This window comes from Lolium perenne, chromosome 6, assembly GCF_019359855.2.
Source record: "Lolium perenne isolate Kyuss_39 chromosome 6, Kyuss_2.0, whole genome shotgun sequence".
Taxonomy (NCBI): Eukaryota; Viridiplantae; Streptophyta; class Magnoliopsida; order Poales; family Poaceae; genus Lolium; species Lolium perenne.
Genome location: NC_067249.2, coordinates 202,725,765 through 202,744,551, shown reverse-complemented (window position 1 = coordinate 202,744,551; position 18,787 = coordinate 202,725,765). Strand labels below are relative to the sequence as shown.

Genomic DNA, 18,787 nt, shown 5'->3' with positions numbered 1-18,787 from the left:
TACCTGCCAAAAAAAATTGAGGTGAAAAAGGAAATTCTGATGGCAAGAGCCTACTTGGACAGATGTCATGAAATGCCTACAACTTATGTTGAGAAAATTATCGATCTACAGTGCTCAAATCAATTAGGTTGCACTAAACTGATTAGCTTTTATATAGTGTATAATAGCAACCAATCTTTAGCTCTTCCTCTTAATGAGAAAGGGAACAATTTTAATTTTATAATGTCACCATCTACATCCTTATACTTTTGCATTTCACATATTTCAACAAAGTTATTGAGATGGGCAGCATCATCATCAGAACTAACACCAGAAAATTGCTCTCGCATAACAAGATTCAGTAAAGCAGGTTTAATTTCAAAAAATTCTGCTGTAGTAGCAGGTGGAGCAATATGTGTGCATAAGATATCATTATTATTTGTGGTTGTGAAGTCACACAACTTAGTATTTTCAGGAGTACCCATTTTAGCAATAGTAAATAAAGCAAACTAGATAAAGTAAATGCAAGTAACTAATTTTTTTGTGTTTTTGATATAGCAAACAAGATAGCAAGTAAAGTAAAACTAGCAACTATTTTTTTTGTGTTTTGATTTAGTGCAGCAAACAAAGTAATAAATAAAATAAAGCAAGACAAAAACAAAGTAAAGAGATTGGGATGTGGAGACTCCCCTTGCAGCGTGTCTTGATCTCCCCGGCAACGGCGCCAGAAAATCTGCTTGATACGCGTACAACACGCGTCCGTTGGGAACCCAAAGAGGAAGGTGTGATGCGTACAGCGGCAAGTTTTCCCTCAGTAAGAAACCAAGGTTTATCGAACCAGTAGGAGCCAAGAAGCACGTTGAAGGTTGATGGCGGCGAGATGTAGTGCGGCGCAACACCAGGGATTCCGGCGCCAACGTGGAACCTGCACAACACAACCAAAGTACTTTGCCCCAACGAAACAGTGAGGTTGTCAATCTCACCGGCTTGCTGTAACAAAGGATTAGATGTATAGTGTGGATGATGATTGTTTGCAGAGAACAGTAGAACAAGTATTGCAGTAGATTGTATTCGATGTAAAAGAATGGACCGGGGTCCACAGTTCACTAGTGGTGTCTCTCCCATAAGATAAATAGCATGTTGGGTGAACAAATTACAGTTGGGCAATTGACAAATAGAGAGGGCATGACCATGCCCATACATGATATGATGAGTATTGTGAGATTTAATTGGGCATTACGACAAAGTACATAGACCGCTATCCAGCATGCATCTATGCCTAAACAGTCCACCTTCAGGTTATCATCCGAACCCCTTCCAGTATTAAGTTGCAAACAACAGACAATTGCATTAAGTATGGTGCGTAATGTAATCAATAACTACATCCTCGGACATAGCATCAATGTTTTATCCCTAGTGGCAACAGCACATCCATAACCTTAGAGGTTTCTGTCACTCCCCCAGATTCACGGAGGCATGAACCCACTATCGAGCATAAATACTCCCTCTTGGAGTTACTAGCAAAAACTTGGCCAGAGCCTCTACTAATAACGGAGAGCATGCAAGATCATAAACAACACATAGATTGATAATCAACATAACATAGTATTGTCTATCCATCGGATCCCAACAAACACAACATATAGTATTACAGATAGATGATCTTGATCATGTTAGGCAGCTCACAAGATCCGACAATGAAGCACATAAGGAGAAGACAACCATCTAGCTACTGCTATGGACCCATAGTCCAGGGGTGAACTACTCACTCATCACTCCGGAGGCGACCATGGCGGTGAAGAGTCCTCCGGGAGATGAATCCCCTCTCCGGCAGGGTGCCGGAGGCGATCTCCTAAATCCCCCGAGATGGGATTGGCGGCGGCGGCGTCTCTAGAAGGTTTTCCGTATCGTGGCTCTCGGTACTGGGGGTTTCGCGACGAAGACTATATGTAGGCGGAAGGGCAGGTCACGGGGCCACACGAGGGGCCCAGACGACAGGCCGGCGCGGCCAAGACCTGGGCCGCGCCGCCCTAGTGTCTGGCCACCTCGTGGCCCCACTTCGTCTCCTCTTCGGTCTTCTGGAAGCTTCGTGGTAAAATAGGCCCCTGGGCGTTGATTTCGTCCAATTCCGAGAATATTTCCTTACTAGGATTTCTGAAACCAAAAACAGCAGAAAACAACAACTGGCTCTTCGGCATCTCGTTAATAGGTTAGTCCCGAAAAATGCATAAATATGACATAAAGTATGCATAAAACATGTAGATACCATCAATAATGTGGCATGGAACATAAGAAATTATCGATACGTCGGAGACGTATCAAGGAGTTATGGGGCGCAAGAGGGGATTTTTGCAGAGGAGAGCAGAGGAGCGGCGCGAGCGAAAGTGCGGAAGGAAGAAGATGAAGACCTTAAATAGAGGTGCGGCGAATCGGCGCACCGTTGGATGGAAAAAGTGTGAGGCAGATGGTGTACACGTGGAACATGGGTAAAAAAGTAATTTCGGCACACAAGCGTTACAGTGCGTGCGTCGGGAAAAGCGGAGAACGTGTGTCCCCCACTTGCACGACGTGTCAAACTGATGAAGTTTCTGGGCCCGCAAGACAGAGAGAGAGAAAATTGGTCGTGGCTATCATCAGCAATGATGTCATCTGAATAAAGGAAAAGCTCAACTATGCAACTTCGCGATAAGGACGACAGTAGAAGAATATCGATTATTTCGAGAGCCTTTTATCAAGTACAAGTTTTTGATCAAATGCTCGGGGGCTACTTTGGAAAAAAGAAAAAATAAGATTATGGCAAAATAGAAATGGCGAGAGCCTATGACCAAATTCAAGCATTTGTTCATAGCCTCGGGGGCTACTCCCATCGGGAGCGCTGTTCGCGCACCCGAGAGATTTGAAAGCTTCGAGAAAGAAAGAAAATATAGCGACATAAGGCGTGGAGCCTACACCCAATTACAAGTCCTTGGCTGTAGCCTCGGGGGCTACTCCCATCGGGAACGCTGTTCGCGTACCCGATGAAATTATACAAGGAGGGAAAAAGAAAGAAGAATAAAAGAGTATATTTCGAGTTATAAATAACTCTACATATACTTCCATCGGGAGAGCAATATAAGTCATCCGTTGACTCAATAAAATGTGCTATTCCAACAGCCGAATAAGCACTTGACAATATATTCTCAGAACGCCAAAGTTGCGAACAATTTTTGAATGCCGCAAAACTTTGCGAAGGTAAGACCCCAGATCCGTTCTGTGTGGCGTGGCGCCATCTCTGACGTCGGTTTGCTACTTTTATCCGTAACAACAGATACGAAGAAAAATCCTAACGGACGTGTTAGGTACCCGATAAATATGACTGGGACTCGACAGAATGGTAAGACCTTAAGCGGCACCCGTCGAAGTTTACACCAGTATCCCGAGATCATGTCCATGGACGTGATCTTGAAGTAGGTTTTTGTGGATTGCCACTAGAGCAGTTAACTAGTACCTGATCCGTCAGATGAACTAGCCCCAACTACCATTATCCCTGTACAATATAGAAATTCATATGCAAAGAAATATGAAGAAGTTAAAGCTATCGAGTAAATATAACAGGGGAGATTTTCCCTGACTCTATGATTCAAGCAAAATCTCGGGGGCTACTGACATAGGCATCCCCAATGGGCCTGCCGAAGATAGTACCCGGGGTTTACTGAAGGCCCACGACTCGAAGAATAAGAAGAATTGGAAGCCCAAATTGTTATTAAGGAAAGCTATAGTTGTATTAGGAGATAGTATTTGTAATCTTGCGGGATGAGTTAGAAACCCTCCCGGAGTCTGCAACTTGTACATCACGAATCCCTCGGCTCCACCTCCTATATAAGGGGGAGTCGAGGGACAAAGAAAGCATCGAATCATTGTCTCACAGACCCTAGTTTTCATATCGTCGAGTACTTTTCGGCTGAAACCTTCGAGATCTACTTGCCCTCTACTTCTAACTAAACCCTAGTCTATAACCCGTAGGCATTGACAAGTTAATACCTTGTCACCAAGGGGGGTCCCTCTAAGCTGGTTGGTCAATAATTTTCAAGAGTTACCAGCTGAAGCAGATGCTGCGATCATGAGGCGACATCTTTTTGCGTATTTACTGTACCTATTTGGTATAATGTTTCCTTCGTCCCATGGTGATATTGTTCTCCCGGGTCTTATTAAGATAGCCGAGAACATAGTAGATTCGCCTCCACCACCCAGCCCTATATACAGCTTTGGTTCTGCAATGCTCGCGTATACCTATAGGGGGTTGTGTGATGCAACAAAGAAAACCAGGGCATCTTCAAAGGGACATATACTTGCTGTAAGCGCAGAGTTTCTTCAGCTATGGTCGTGGGAGTACCTACCAGTTGGGCGTCCCCACATCCTGAAACCAATTCACTCATACGGCGGTGAGACCAAACAATATGCCCCTCTTACTTTTGGAAGTCGTTGGGTACATGCAAAAAAAAGGTGGTCAAATAATGTAGCACACAGTTGCTACCCCGAATACCACCAACAGTTTGAGGAGCTACAAGAGACCATGGTCAAATAGGACCCATATACGGAACATGACGTGTACATTGTCTGGGGTCTTGTTAAACCACCACCAGATATGCTGCGAGACGTACGGTTGTGGTTCACACGATGCAACCTACTCTTTATTTGGATGGTTGAGCCATACAACCCAGAGCGTGTCATGCGGCAGTTTGATAAGCATCAGGATATTCCCCCACCATCACCAAGACGCCTTGTTGCTGATGTTCATACGTAAGTTCGGTCACTGTAATAGAAATAATGAATTGCACTTCAATTAATCTATTTCATTATGTAATAAAATTTATTGGATTGTAGACAAGACAATAAAGGCATGGGTTGTTTCGACTAGAGTCAGCGTAATCAAACATGGATTACGAAATGGATTGATGAAGCAGAGTCCGATGGAGTACGCGAAAATAGGTAATTACATATTTTAATTCATCTTATCATCATGTACCTTCTAATGTAATTTATCACTCATGCAGACGGTACAACGGTGAGATACTGCCAACGTATAATGAATGGTATCGCGCTAGCACACGGACTCTCCTCACCGGTCCCCCACCATCGAGTCCGACACACCTCACATGGGCCTCAGCTTACCACCGTGACACTTCGGTACTTGTTATATAATTGTAATTAAGAAAAATATGTGTTTATAGGCAATATTAATTTTTTAATTCCATTCAGGTTGACGAGTTCAGGCAGATCGCACAGGACGCCCAGGACACTTTGAACTTGCGCAACATGGATAGTACGGAGGGAAAATCCATGGTAAAACGTATTTTTAATACTGCCATTAAAGGGCTTAGGCGTCTTGGTTGCAGCCGCCATGATGATGTTGTCAGTCGAGCATTCGACATGCCGGAGGCACCGTCGAACAGACCGAGTATGGTACGTATGAGCCAGCCATCCGCCACACCGACCGTACCAGTTTCCTCTACCTCGCATACATCTAATCCACGACACGACTCATCTCTACTTGAACGATCACAGTCCGCACACATATCTCAACGCCATGGCGCCACACAGGTAATCAACTTGCGTACATACATTCCTCCTGAACTTAAAACAATGACACAATTTTTTCCAACTGTATTAGGAGGACGATCATTTTCCGTCATATCCATCTGGACAACGATTCTCCTACACAGAAGGCGAATACTCGCAAAGATTCAATACTCAGGTATGCTCACATTTAATAATTACCTAGCAACACGTGATTATTTACATGCCTACTAATAACATGTCGTTTACGTTCGCAGGAATCTGTTGACCCTACGTGGTCCAACATGGGAGCTGGTTTAGGCCACAATATGCCTCCACTGCGTGGTCGTGACCACATGCAATCGCAATACCCAGCTCAGGTTAATTCATGTTAATTACATACATGATTATTGCGTGCATGTTTCTGACGGAGCCATTCAATACGCAGGAATCTTTAATCCCGACATGGCCCGATATGACGCAGCAACCACAATACTACGGCAGCACTTCCCAACAACCTCGCGATGATGTTACCGGGATAGTTGAAGAATTCTTTGGAGGTGCTATTTTTGGCACAAATGCCAGTTTGATTCCCCCAAATCTGGAATCTCCATACATATTTCAGACTCCATCGCCAGCAGATGAGACACGTACAGAGGATGAGGAAAATCAGTACGGCCGAGGTTTACGTCCACCTCATCCCCCTCGTCCCCGGTTGCCGCCTTCCGGTCCAAGGCCACGGCAGCAACGTCATCGTCGTCGACATGAATGATACAAATGGACCTTACTTCTATGTATCATATATTTATCTATGTATGAGACATTTTTCTATGTATCTCGGAGACATATTAATATTAGTTCCAATAAGTTTAATTTCTAAATTAACTCCAATAATGAAGATGCAACATAAGTAAAAACGTTTAAGATACAACATAATAACTGCAACAAATTTTAAGATACAACGCGAAAGTAAAACTGAAATTAACATACATAGCTAGTACAACAGATCAATCTATTTGCCCTGTGTCCACCGTGGCCATTTTCCGGACTTCTGCTTTATCATTAGCAATAGCCTTTTCGAAACGCTCCTCCTCATGGAACCTTGCCCATGCACGCCGTTGTTTCTCCTCCACCTCGCGGCGTGCCCACTCCGGCTGCTCCTGGTCTATCCAGTGAAACCACATGCAAAGGGGCGGGGGAGACTGCAACACAAATAGTACGGTTAATCAACGAAAATTAATGGCATACAAATAATTTTTTTTATCATGCTGTTACAACATACCGCATGCCTCGAGGACGATGAACTTGTTTGCCTGGGTAGATCATGATCATAGCTCGCGCACATGAAATATTTCATGCTGAACTTATCAGAAAAATCAACCACCTCCTTCACCTTCGCAAGGCGGCCGCACCAACACCTCTCTGCTCTCACCCCCGGTGGCAAGCTTGCATTCTTCCCCTTCATCGGTCTAAAATCCTGGTCCGAGCAAGGCACACTCATACTCACTCCAATATTTTGCGCACGAAACAGAGACGCGGAGAAGGCAAACTTGATCCTGCTGTTTCGATTTTTATGTGGGGAAGCTGACTTATATAGCCTTCAATTAGTGTGAGCAGTACCAAAAAATTAGTGCAGAATGTCTAATTGCTGTATCAGCACAGAACTCCTACGCAAATAGGCTGCTTTCGGTGGTTAGTTTGCTGTATCGAGCGAGAATCTCCGACAGCTTTACGTCTCGTCGCTGCGAAATCAAAGCAATGGAAATCAGTGCCGGTCAGTCAGCCTGCATGCGCAGTCGGGACGATGATTTCCCGCTCGAGGGCTGCCTCCACCGTGTGTGGCGGCATGTGCCACGTCGTCCTGCCGCCACGCCGACCGGCGGCCTGGCCCACCAACGAAGACGCCAACTGACGGCGCACGGCCGGCGCTAACGTGCCGCCACTCGCAGCGGCGGCGGGCCCTGATACGTCTCCGACGTATCGATAATTTCTTATGTTCCATGCCACATTATTGATGATATCTACATGTTTTATGCACACTTTATGTCATATTCGTGCATTTTCTGGAACTAACCTATTAACAAGATGCCGAAGTGCCGATTCTGTTTTTCTGCTGTTTTTGGTTTCAGAAATCCTAGTAAGAAAATATTCTCGGAATTGGACGAAATCAACGCCCAGGGTCCTATTTTGCCACGAAGCTTCCAGAAGACCGAAGAGTCAACGAAGTGGGGCCACGAGGTGGCCAGGAGGGTAGGCGGCGCGGCCCCACCCTTGGCCGCGCCGACTGTCTCTGGGCCCCTCGCGACGCCCCCGACCTACCCTTCCGCCTACAAATAGCCTTCGTCGCGAAACCCCCGATGCAGAGAGCCACGATACGGAAAACCTTCCAGAGACGCCGCCGCCGCCAATCCCATCTCGGGGGATTCAGGAGATCGCCTCCGGCACCCTGCCGGAGAGGGGAATCATCTCCCGGAGGACTCTACGCCGCCATGGTCGCCTCCGGAGTGATGAGTGAGTAGTCTACCCCTGGACTATGGGTCCATAGCAGTAGCTAGATGGTTGTCTTCTCCTCATTGTGCTTAATTGTCGGGTCTTGTGAGCTGCCGAACATGATCAAGATCATCTATCTGTAAATCTATATGTTGTGTTTGTTGGGATCCGATGAATAGAGAATACTTGTTATGTTGATTATCAATTTATACCTATGTGTTGTTTATGATCTTGCATGCTCTCCGTTACTAGTAGATACTCTGGCCAAGTTGATGCTTGTAACTCCAAGAGGGGGTATTTATGCTCGATAATGGGTTCATGTCTCCGTGAATCTGGGGAAGTGACAGAAATCTCTAAGATTATGGATGTGATGTTGCCACTAGGGATAAAACATTGATGCTATGTTCGAGGATGTAGTTATTGATTATATTACGCGCAATACTTAATGCAATTGTCTATTGTTAGCAACTTAATACTGGAAGGGGTTCGGATGATAACCTGAAGGTGGACTTTTTAGGCATAGATGCATGCTGGATAGCGGTCTATGTACTTTGTCGTAATGCCCAATTAAATCTCACTATACTCATCATAATATGTATGTGCATGGTCGTGTCCTCTTTATTTGTCAATTGCCCAACTGTAATTTGTTCACCCAACATGCTGTTTATCTTATGGGAGAGACACCTCTAGTGAACTGTGGACCCCGGTCCAATTCTCTATACTGAAATACAATCTACTGCAATACTCGTTCTACTGTTTTCTGCAAACAATCATCATCCACACTATACATCTAATCCTTTGTTACAGCAAGCCGGTGAGATTGACAACCTCATTTGTTTCGTTGGGGCAAAGTACTTGGTTTGTGTTGTGCAGGTTCCACGTTGGCGCCGGAATCCCTGGTGTTGCGCCGCACTACATCTCGCCGCCATCAACCTTCAACGTGCTTCTTGACTCCTACTGGTTCGATAAACCTTGGTTTCTAACTGAGGGAAACTTACTGCTGTACGCATCACACCTTCCACTTGGGGTTCCCAACGGTCGCGTGATGTACGCGTGTCAAGCTAAATTTCTGGCGCCGTTGCCGGGGAGATCAAGACACGCTGCAAGGGGAGTCTCCACATCCCAATCTCTTTACTTTGTTTTTGTCTTGCTTAGTTTTATTTACTACTTTGTTTGCTGCACTAAATCAAAATACAAAAAAATTAGTTGCTAGTTTATTTACTATCTTGTTTGCTATATCAAAAACACAAAAAAATTAGTTACTTGTATTTACTTTATCTAGTTTGTTTTATTTACTACTGCTAAAATGGGTACTCCTGAAAATACTAAGTTGTGTGACTTCACAACCACAAATAATAATGATTTCTTATGCACACCTATTGCTCCACCTGCTACTACAGCAGAATTCTTTGAAATTAAACCTGCTTTACTAAATCTTGTTATGCGAGAGCAATTTTCTGGTGTTAGTTCTGATGATGCTGCTGCCCATCTTAATAACTTTGTTGAACTTTGTGAAATGCAAAAGTATAAGGATGTAGATGGTGACATTATAAAATTAAAATTGTTTCCTTTCTCATTAAGAGGAAGAGCTAAAGATTGGTTGCTATCTCTTCCTAAGAATAGTATTGATTCATGGACTAAATGCAAGGATGCTTTTATTGGTAGATATTATCCCCCTGCTAAAATTATATCTTTGAGGAGTAGCATAATGAATTTTAAACAATCGGATACTGAGCATGTTGCACAAGCATGGGAAAGAATGAAATCTTTGGTTAAAAATTGCCCAACCCATGGACTGACTACTTGGATGATCATCCAAACCTTTTATGCAGGACTGAATTTTTCTTCGCGGAACCTATTGGATTCAGCTGCTGGAGGTACCTTTATGTCCATCACTCTTGGTGAAGCAACAAAGCTTCTTGATAATATGATGATCAATTACTCTGAATGGCACACGGAAAGAGCTCCACAAGGTAAGAAGGTAAATTCTGTCGAAGAAACCTCTTCCTTGAGTGATAAGATTGATGCTATTATGTCTATGCTTGTGAATGATAGGACTAATGTTGATCCTAATAATGTTCCGTTAGCTTCATTGGTTGCTCAAGAAGAACATGTTGATGTAAACTTCGTTAAAAATAATAATTTCAACAACAATGCTTATCGGAACAATTCTAGTAACAACTATAGGCCATATCCTTATAATAATGGCAACGGCTATGGTAATTCTTATGGGAATTCTTACAACAATAATAGGAATTCACCCCCTGGAATTGAAGCCATGCTTAAAGAATTTATTAGTACACAAACTGCTTTTAACAAATCTGTTGAAGAAAAGCTTGGGAAAATTGATATACTTGCTTCTAAAGTCGATAGTCTTGCTGCTGATGTTGATCTTTTGAAATCGAAAGTTATGCCTAATGAAAATCATCATAATAAAATTGTTACTACAGCAAATGCCATCCAAGTTAGAATTAATGAGAATATAAGATTGATGGCCGAATTGCGTGCTAGGTGGGAAAAAGAAGAAAATGAGAAAGAAGATAATATAGCTAAAGTTTGGACTATTACCACCACTAGTAATGCCAATGATATACAAGTTGCTGCACCTTCTACTATTACTAATAAAAGAATTGGTGTCAGCAATGTTTCCACTTCCAATGCAAAGCGCGAAAAACTGCCTGGAACTGCTAAAACTGCTGAAACTGCCTGTGATAAAACTGCTGAAATTTTTTCCAACATTGGGGATGATGATCCCATTGCTTTAGATTATAATGGTTTGAATTTTGATGATTGCCACATCTCTGAAGTTATAAAGTTCTTACAAAAACTTGCTAAAAGTCCTAATGCTAGTGCTATAAACTTGGCTTTCACGAAACATATTACAAATGCTCTCATAAAAGCTAGAGAAGAGAAATTAGACCGCGAAGCTTCTATTACTAGGAAGCTCGAGGATGGTTGGGAGCCCATCATTAAGATGAAGGTCAATGATTTTTATTGTAATGCTTTATGTGATCTTGGTGCAAGTATTTCTGTTATGCCTAAGAAAATCTATAATATGCTTGACTTGCCACCATTGAAAAATTGTTATTTGGATGTTAATCTTGCTGATCATTCTACAAAGAAACCTTTGGGGAAAGTTGATAATGTTCGCATTACCGTTAACAATAACCTTGTCCCCGTTGATTTTGTTGTCTTGGATATTGAATGCAATGCATCTTGTCCCATTATATTGGGAAGACCTTTTCTTCGAACTGTTGGTGCTATCATTGATATGAAGGAAGGTAATATTAAATATTAATTTCCTCTCAAGAAAGGTATGGAACACTTCCCTAGAAAGAGAATGAAGTTACCTTTTGATTCTATTATTAGAACAAATTATGATGTTGACACTTCGTCTCTTGATAATACTTGATGCACACTTTCTGCGCCTAACTGAAAGGCGTTAAAGAAAAGCGCTTATGGGAGACAACCCATGTTTTTATTACAGTACTTTGTTTTTATTTTGTGTCTTGGAAGTTGTTTACTACTGTAGCAATCTCTCCTTATCTTAGTTTACTGTTTTGTTGTGCCAAGTAAAGTCGTTGATAGTAAGGTTCATACTAGATTTGGATTACTGCGCAGAAACAGATTTCTTTGCTGTCACGAATCTGGGCAAAATTCTCTGTAGGTAACTCAGAAAATTATGCCAATTTACGTGACTGATCCTAAGATATGTACGCAACTTTCATTCAATTTGAGCATTTTCATTTGAGCAAGTCTGGTGCCTCAATAAAATTCGTCATTACGAACTGTTCTGTTTTGACAGATTCTGCCTTTTATTTCGCATTGCCTGTTTTGTTATGTTCGATGGATTTTTTGATTCCATTGACTTTCAGTAGCTTTGTGCAATGTCCAAAAGTGTTAAGAATGATTATGTCACATCTGAACATGTATATTTTGATTGTGCACTAACCCTCTAATGAGTTGTTTTGAGTTTGGTGTGGAGGAAGTTTTCAAGGATCAAGAGAGGGAGATGATACAACATGATCAAGGAGAGTGAAAGCTCTAAGCTTGGGGATGCCCCGGTGGTTCACCCCTGCATATATCAAGAAGACTCAAGCGTCTAAGCTTGGGGATGCCCAAGGCATCCCCTTCTTCATCAACAACATTACCAGGTTCCTCCCCTGAAACTATATTTTTATTCCATCACATCTTATGTGCTTTGCTTGGAGCGTCGGTTTGTTTTTGTTTTGTTTGAATAAAATGGATCCTAGCATTCTTTGTGTGGGAGAGAGACACGCTCCGCTGTACCATATGGACAAGTATGTCCTTAGGCTCTACTCATAATATTCATGGCGAAGTTTCTTCTTCGTTAAATTGTTATATGGTTGGAATTGGAAAATGATACATGTAGTAATTGCTAAAATGTCTTGGATAATGTGATACTTGGCAATTGTTGTGCTCATGTTTAAGCTCTTGCATCATATGCTTTGCACCCATTAATGAAGAAATACATAGAGCATGCTAAAATTTGGTTTGCATAACTGGTCTCTCTAAGGTCTAGATAATTTCTAGTATTGAGTTTGAACAACAAGGAAGACGGTGTAGAGTCTTATAATGTTTACAATATGTCTTTTATGTGAGTTTTGCTGCATCGGTTCATCCTTGTGTTTGTTTCAAATAAGCCTTGCTAGCCTAAACCTTGTATCGAGAGGGAATACTTCTCATGCATCCAAAATCCTTGAGCCAACCACTATGCCATTTGTGTCCACCATACCTACCTACTACATGGTATTTCTCCGCCATTCCAAAGTAAATTGCTTGAGTGCTACCTTTAAATTTCTATCCTCTACCTTTACAATATATAGCTCATGGGACAAATAGCTTAAAAACTATTGTGGTATTGAATATGTACTTATGCACTTTATCTCTTATTAAGTTGCTTGTTGTGCGATAACCATGTTCCTGGGGACGCCATCAACTACTCTTTGTTGAATATCATGTGAGTTGCTATGCATGTCCGTCTTGTCTGAAGTAAGGGAGATTTACCACCTAATGGTTAGAGCATGCATGTTGTTAGAGAAGAACATTTGGCCGCTAACTAAAGCCATGATCCATGGTGGAAGTTTCAGTTTTGGACATATATCCTCAATCTCATATGAGAAAATTAATTGTTGCTACATGCTTATGCATTAAAGAGGAGTCCATTATCTGTTGTCTATGTTGTCCCGGTATGGATGTCTAAGTTGAGAATAATCAATAGCGAGAAATCCAATGCGAGCTTTCTCCTTAGACCTTTGTACAGGCGGCATAGAGGTACCCCTTTGTGACACTTGGTTAAAACATGTGCATTGCGATAATCCCAGTAATCCAAGCTAATTAGGACAAGATGCGGGCACTATTAGTATACTATGCATGAGGCTTGCAACTTGTAAGATATAATTTACATAACACATATGCTTTATTACTACCGTTGACAAAATTGTTTCTTGTTTTCAAAATCAAAGCTCTAGCACAAATATAGCAATCGATGCTTTCCTCTTTGAAGGACCATTCTTTTACTTTTATGTTGAGTCAGTTCACCTATCTCTCTCCACCTCAAGAAGCAAACACTTGTGTGAACTGTGCATTGATTCCTACATACTTGCATATTGCATTTGTTATATTACTCTATGTTGACAATATCATGAGATATACATGTTACAAGTTGAAAGCAACCGCTGAAACTTAATCTTCCTTTGTGTTGCTTCAATACCTTTACTTTGAATTATTGCTTTATGAGTTAACTCTTATGCAAGACTTATTGATGCTTGTCTTGAAGTACTATTCATGAAAAGTCTTTGCTTTATGATTCAGTTGTTTACTCATGTCATTTACATTGTTTTGATCGTTGCATTCACTACATATGCTTACAATAGTATGATCAAGGTTATGATGGCATGTCACTCCAGAAATTATCTTTGTTTATCGTTTACCTGCTCGGGACGAGCAGGAACTAAGCTTGGGGATGCTGATACGTCTCCGACGTATCGATAATTTCTCATGTTCCATGCCACATTATTGATGATATCTACATGTTTTATGCACACTTTATGTCATATTCGTGTATTTTCTGGAACTAACCTATTAACAAGATGCCGAAGTGCCAGTTGCTGTTTTCTGCGTTTTTTGGTTTCAGAAATCCTAGTAAGGAAATATTCTCGGAATTGGACGAAATCAACGCCCAGGGTCCTATTTTGCCACGAAGCTTCCAGAAGATCGAAGAGTCAACGAAGTGGGGCCACGAGGTGGCCAGGAGGGTAGGCGGCGCGGCCCCACCCTTGGCCGCGCCGACCTGTCTCCTGGGCCCCTCGCGACGCCCCCTGACCTACCCTTCCGCCTACAAATAGCCTTCGTCGCGAAACCCCCGATCGAGAGCCACGATACGGAAAACCTTCCAGAGACGCCGCCGCCAATCCCATCTCGGGGGATTCAGGAGATCGCCTCCGGCACCCTGCCGGAGAGGGGAATCATCTCCCGGAGGACTCTACGCCGCCATGGTCGCCTCCGGAGTGATGAGTGAGTAGTCTACCCCTGGACTATGGGTCCATAGCAGTAGCTAGATGGTTGTCTTCTCCTCATTGTGCTTAATTGTCGGGTCTTGTGAGCTGCCGAACATGATCAAGATCATCTATCTGTAAATCTATATGTTGTGTTTGTTGGGATCCGATGAATAGAGAATACTTGTTATGTTGATTATCAATTTATACCTATGTGTTGTTTATGATCTTGCATGCTCTCCGTTACTAGTAGATACTCTGGCCAAGTTGATGCTTGTAACTCCAAGAGGGGGTATTTATGCTCGATAGTGGGTTCATGTCTCCGTGAATCTGGGGAAGTGACAGAAATCTCTAAGATTATGGATGTGCTGTTGCCACTAGGGATAAAACATTGATGCTATGTCCGAGGATGTAGTTATTGATTACATTACGCGCAATACTTAATGCAATTGTCTGTTGTTAGCAACTTAATACTGGAAGGGGTTCGGATGTTAACCTGAAGGTGGACTTTTTAGGCATAGATGCATGTTGGATAGCGGTCTATGTACTTTGTCGTAATGCCCAATTAAATCTCACTATACTCATCATAATATGTATGTGCATGGTCATGCCCTCTTTATTTATCAATTGCCCAACTGTAATTTGTTCACCCAACATGCTGTTTATCTTATGGGAGAGACACCTCTAGTGAACTGTGGACCCCGGTCCAATTCTCTATACTGAAATACAATCTACTGCAATACTCGTTCTACTGTTTTCTGCAAACAATCATCATCCACACTATACATCTAATCCTTTGTTACAGCAAGCCGGTGAGATTGACAACCTCGCTGTTTCGTTGGGGCAAAGTACTTGGTTTGTGTTGTGCAGGTTCCACGTTGGCGCCGGAATCCCTGGTGTTGCGCCGCACTACATCTCGCCGCCATCAACCTTCAACGTGCTTCTTGACTCCTACTGGTTCGATAAACCTTGGTTTCTAACTGAGGGAAACTTACTGCTGTACGCATCACACCTTCCACTTGGGGTTCCCAACGGTCACGTGCTGTACGCGTGTCAGGCCCCTGCCGCCACACACCCCGGCGGCATCCTCCACGTGTCGCTTGGGGGCTCTGCCGCCACACCCAGGGTGGTCCTTTTTGTCAATTTGATTCACAAGTGGTCCTTTTTGTCAATGAATTGGGGCAGGTGGTCCGTTTTGTCAAATTTCACATATAAGTACCCCCACCCGACAAGCAATTCGGCGTTTTCCATACAGTTGTTCAAAGATCAAAGCCTCTACCCTTTACTTGCACGAATGGATTGCAATACTTGGTTCCTTGAGTTTCGTTTTGTCCATTCTTCCCAACCTAAACTTTATCCTAATGTGTTCTAGGTATTCTGCTCCAAATTACGGTTCCTTTATATATTGCTGCATTCTTTGCTCCTGCAGTCCTGCTATTACTAAAAATTGCAATTTCTATCTTGTTTACCACTAGTCTTATGTTACTCCAGTCAAGCTTGTATGTTCGGAACAAACCGAGCGGTGCAATCCAAAATTTCTACCATGAATGAATCAGCTGATGGCGCTGTAGACCTTCACAGGTAGTATTTGCTCGCATGGAAGCTGCTAGTTGGCCCCTATGTTGTACTAAAGGCATCTGAAATTGGCATTCACTTTTAGGGACACCATGAAGACGAGTTCTGATGATAGGTTTGCAGTTCTGAGGAGCATCGGAGAGGAGTTCATCTACGAGGATGAGCTCCGCCTCCTGCTGAAAAGGAAGTCTGCTCCCATTTGCTATGTTTGGTTTGAGCCATCCCCCATGATGGACGTAGAGCAGGTATAGCAATGGGAAAAACTGCTGTAGCATTTTTTTTTCTGAATGCTTGTTACTGAACCGTAGAGTATCTAGGAAGGATGATACCAGATTCACTTTTCTCTGGATCTGTTAAGTTTAGTTCTATAGCATCACACGGTTTCATGCTGCTACTTTCCTCACGATTTTGGTCTTCTACCAGTAGGGTCATTCTTGCTATATCCTAACTTAAATGTAAAACCAGAAGATGATACTTGATGTTTGTATGCAAGATCAGTTTAAATGCATAATCGGTAGGCCGTGGAGAGATTTAAAATAATGTGAATCTTCTCAATGTACCATTTAAAGTAAATGGACGAAGCCCGATTTGTGTTGGTGTAATCATAAGGTGAGCCATGTTACCGTTACATAGAACTGATCGTGGACAGAAAGCTAAAAGACCAATATGCATGTCCATGCTAAGTTTCAAGTACAGATGTTATACGTTGTTCACGGGTTGAGGCAAATGCTATTATATATTATTTTGATGATGCGCCCTCATCTTAGGCAGTGCTCAAACACCATTTTGCTTATGTTATGTGTACTAAAAATTGCTCATGTACAGTTTGTTCTAACCTGTAACTGTGTAACATAGTGTCTGCAAATTAATTGGTTGCACGGGGCTGCTCTCATCTTGCAGGGGATTATGAAGACAATCTATGTCAATAAGATGGTCAAAGCTGGTTTCACTGTAAAAATATTGATGGCAGACTGGTTTCTGCAGCGACACTATAAGATTGGAACCGACCTGAAGAAAATACGGACCATTGGCTACTACAATATTGAGATGTGGAAAGCAGCTGGTATGGACCTTGGCAGAGTACAGCTTGTATGGTTATCAGATGAATTGAATCACCATTCGGTTGATTACTGGCCACTTGCAGTGGAAGTTTCAAGAAAATACACCATGAATATAATGGCAGGGTATCTTCTTGTTTACATTATTCATTATTTAATGCGTATAGCACTTGTGATTATGTTAGCTTGTTCATGGCATTTTCAGATCATTCATCCCTCCTGTAACAAACATTATTGTCTGCTGAGCAGGTTTTGTTGGAACAAGGCACCATATGGGCCACAAAGACTGCCTGCTGCTGAGATAGTTTACCCTTGCATGCAGGTCGCTGCTAATATTATGCCAGAAGGTTGGTTTATATCAGTATGGAAGTGTACTGTATCTTTTTAACAAAGAACATCACTACTTTTGTTTTGTTTTTGTTTGTGCTCTTAGAAGTATATGTTTGTGGCTTATAAAAACACATCACTACTTTTGTTTTGTTTTTGTTTGTGCTCTTAGAAGTATATGTTTGTGGCTTATAAAAACACATTAGATTAGAGGCGACGGCTTCCTAAGTACTGAGACGTGGTGGCTGACGGCAAGGAATTGCCCCCGGAAGGCATCTCCATCGACACCACCGCCATCTTCATCGCCGCTGCTGTCTCCTATGATGAGGAGGGAGTAGTTCTCCCTCGAGGCTAAGGGCTGTACCGGTAGCTATGTGGTTCATCTCTCTCTCATGTGATCTTTATGTGATCATGAGCTTTGTGATCTAGTTGAATATCATCTATGTGCTACTCTAGTGATGTTATTAAAGTAGTCTATTCCTCCTCCATGATGTAATGTTGACAGTGTGTGCATCATGTAGTACTTGGCGTAGATTATGATTGTAATCTCTTGTAGATTATGAAGTTAACTATTACTATGATAGTATTGATGTGATCTATTCCCCCTTTCATAGCTGATGGTGACAGTGTGCATGCTATGTTAGTACTCGGTCTAAATTGCAACGGTCTATTATGCACTCTAGAGGTACTTAAATATGAACTCCGGATGTTGTGGAGCTTGTTTACTCCGGCTTGAGGTGTGCTCTTGTAGCCCTACACAATGAATGGTGTTTGTTATCCAACAAGAGAGTGTAGAAAGTAGCATTTATTTATTCAGCTATGTGATCAATGTTGAGAGTGTCCACTAGTGAAAGTATGATCCCTAGGCCTTGTTTCCAAACATCGAATCACCGTTTATTTACTGTTCCACTGCATGTTTGCTTGCTTTCATCTTTATTTTAGATTGCAATTACTACTTACAATCATCCATATGACTTGTATTTCACTATCTCTTCGCCGAACTAGTGCACCTATACATCTGACAAGTGTATTAGGTGTGTTGGGGACACAAGAGACTTCTTGTATCGTAATTGCAGGGTTGCTTGAGAGGGATATCTTTGACCTCTTCCTCCCTGAGTTCGATAAACCTTGGGTGATTCACTTAAGAGAAACTTGCTCCTGTTCTACAAACCTCTGCTCTTGGAGGCCCAACACTATCTACAGGAATAGAAACGTGCGTAGACATCAGAGCGCAGTGTGCACGCTGCTGGGGGAGAAGGAGAGGAGTATGGGGACGGAGGAGACGACCGCTGTGGACGTCGACCA

At 42.4% G+C, this 18,787-nt stretch overlaps 1 protein-coding gene and 1 long non-coding RNA gene across 2 annotated transcripts; both read left to right on the top strand.

Annotated features, from left to right (window-relative positions):
- The first annotated feature begins 4,839 nt into the window (after nt 1-4,839).
- LOC127309372 (uncharacterized) lies at nt 4,840-5,554 on the top strand. Its single transcript, XR_007857130.2, has 3 exons — nt 4,840-4,947; nt 5,013-5,145; nt 5,218-5,554. It is a non-coding gene; the product is annotated as an uncharacterized lncRNA (long non-coding RNA).
- Nucleotides 5,555-16,186: 10,632 nt separating this feature from the next.
- On the top strand, nt 16,187-17,543 carry LOC127310102 (tyrosine--tRNA ligase 1, cytoplasmic). Its single transcript, XM_051340803.2, has 3 exons — nt 16,187-16,342; nt 16,998-17,281; nt 17,405-17,543. The coding sequence occupies exons 1-3, from the start codon at nt 16,190-16,192 to the stop codon at nt 17,541-17,543; spliced, it is 576 nt and encodes a 191-aa protein (XP_051196763.2). The 5' UTR covers nt 16,187-16,189.
- Nucleotides 17,544-18,787: the final 1,244 nt, after the last annotated feature.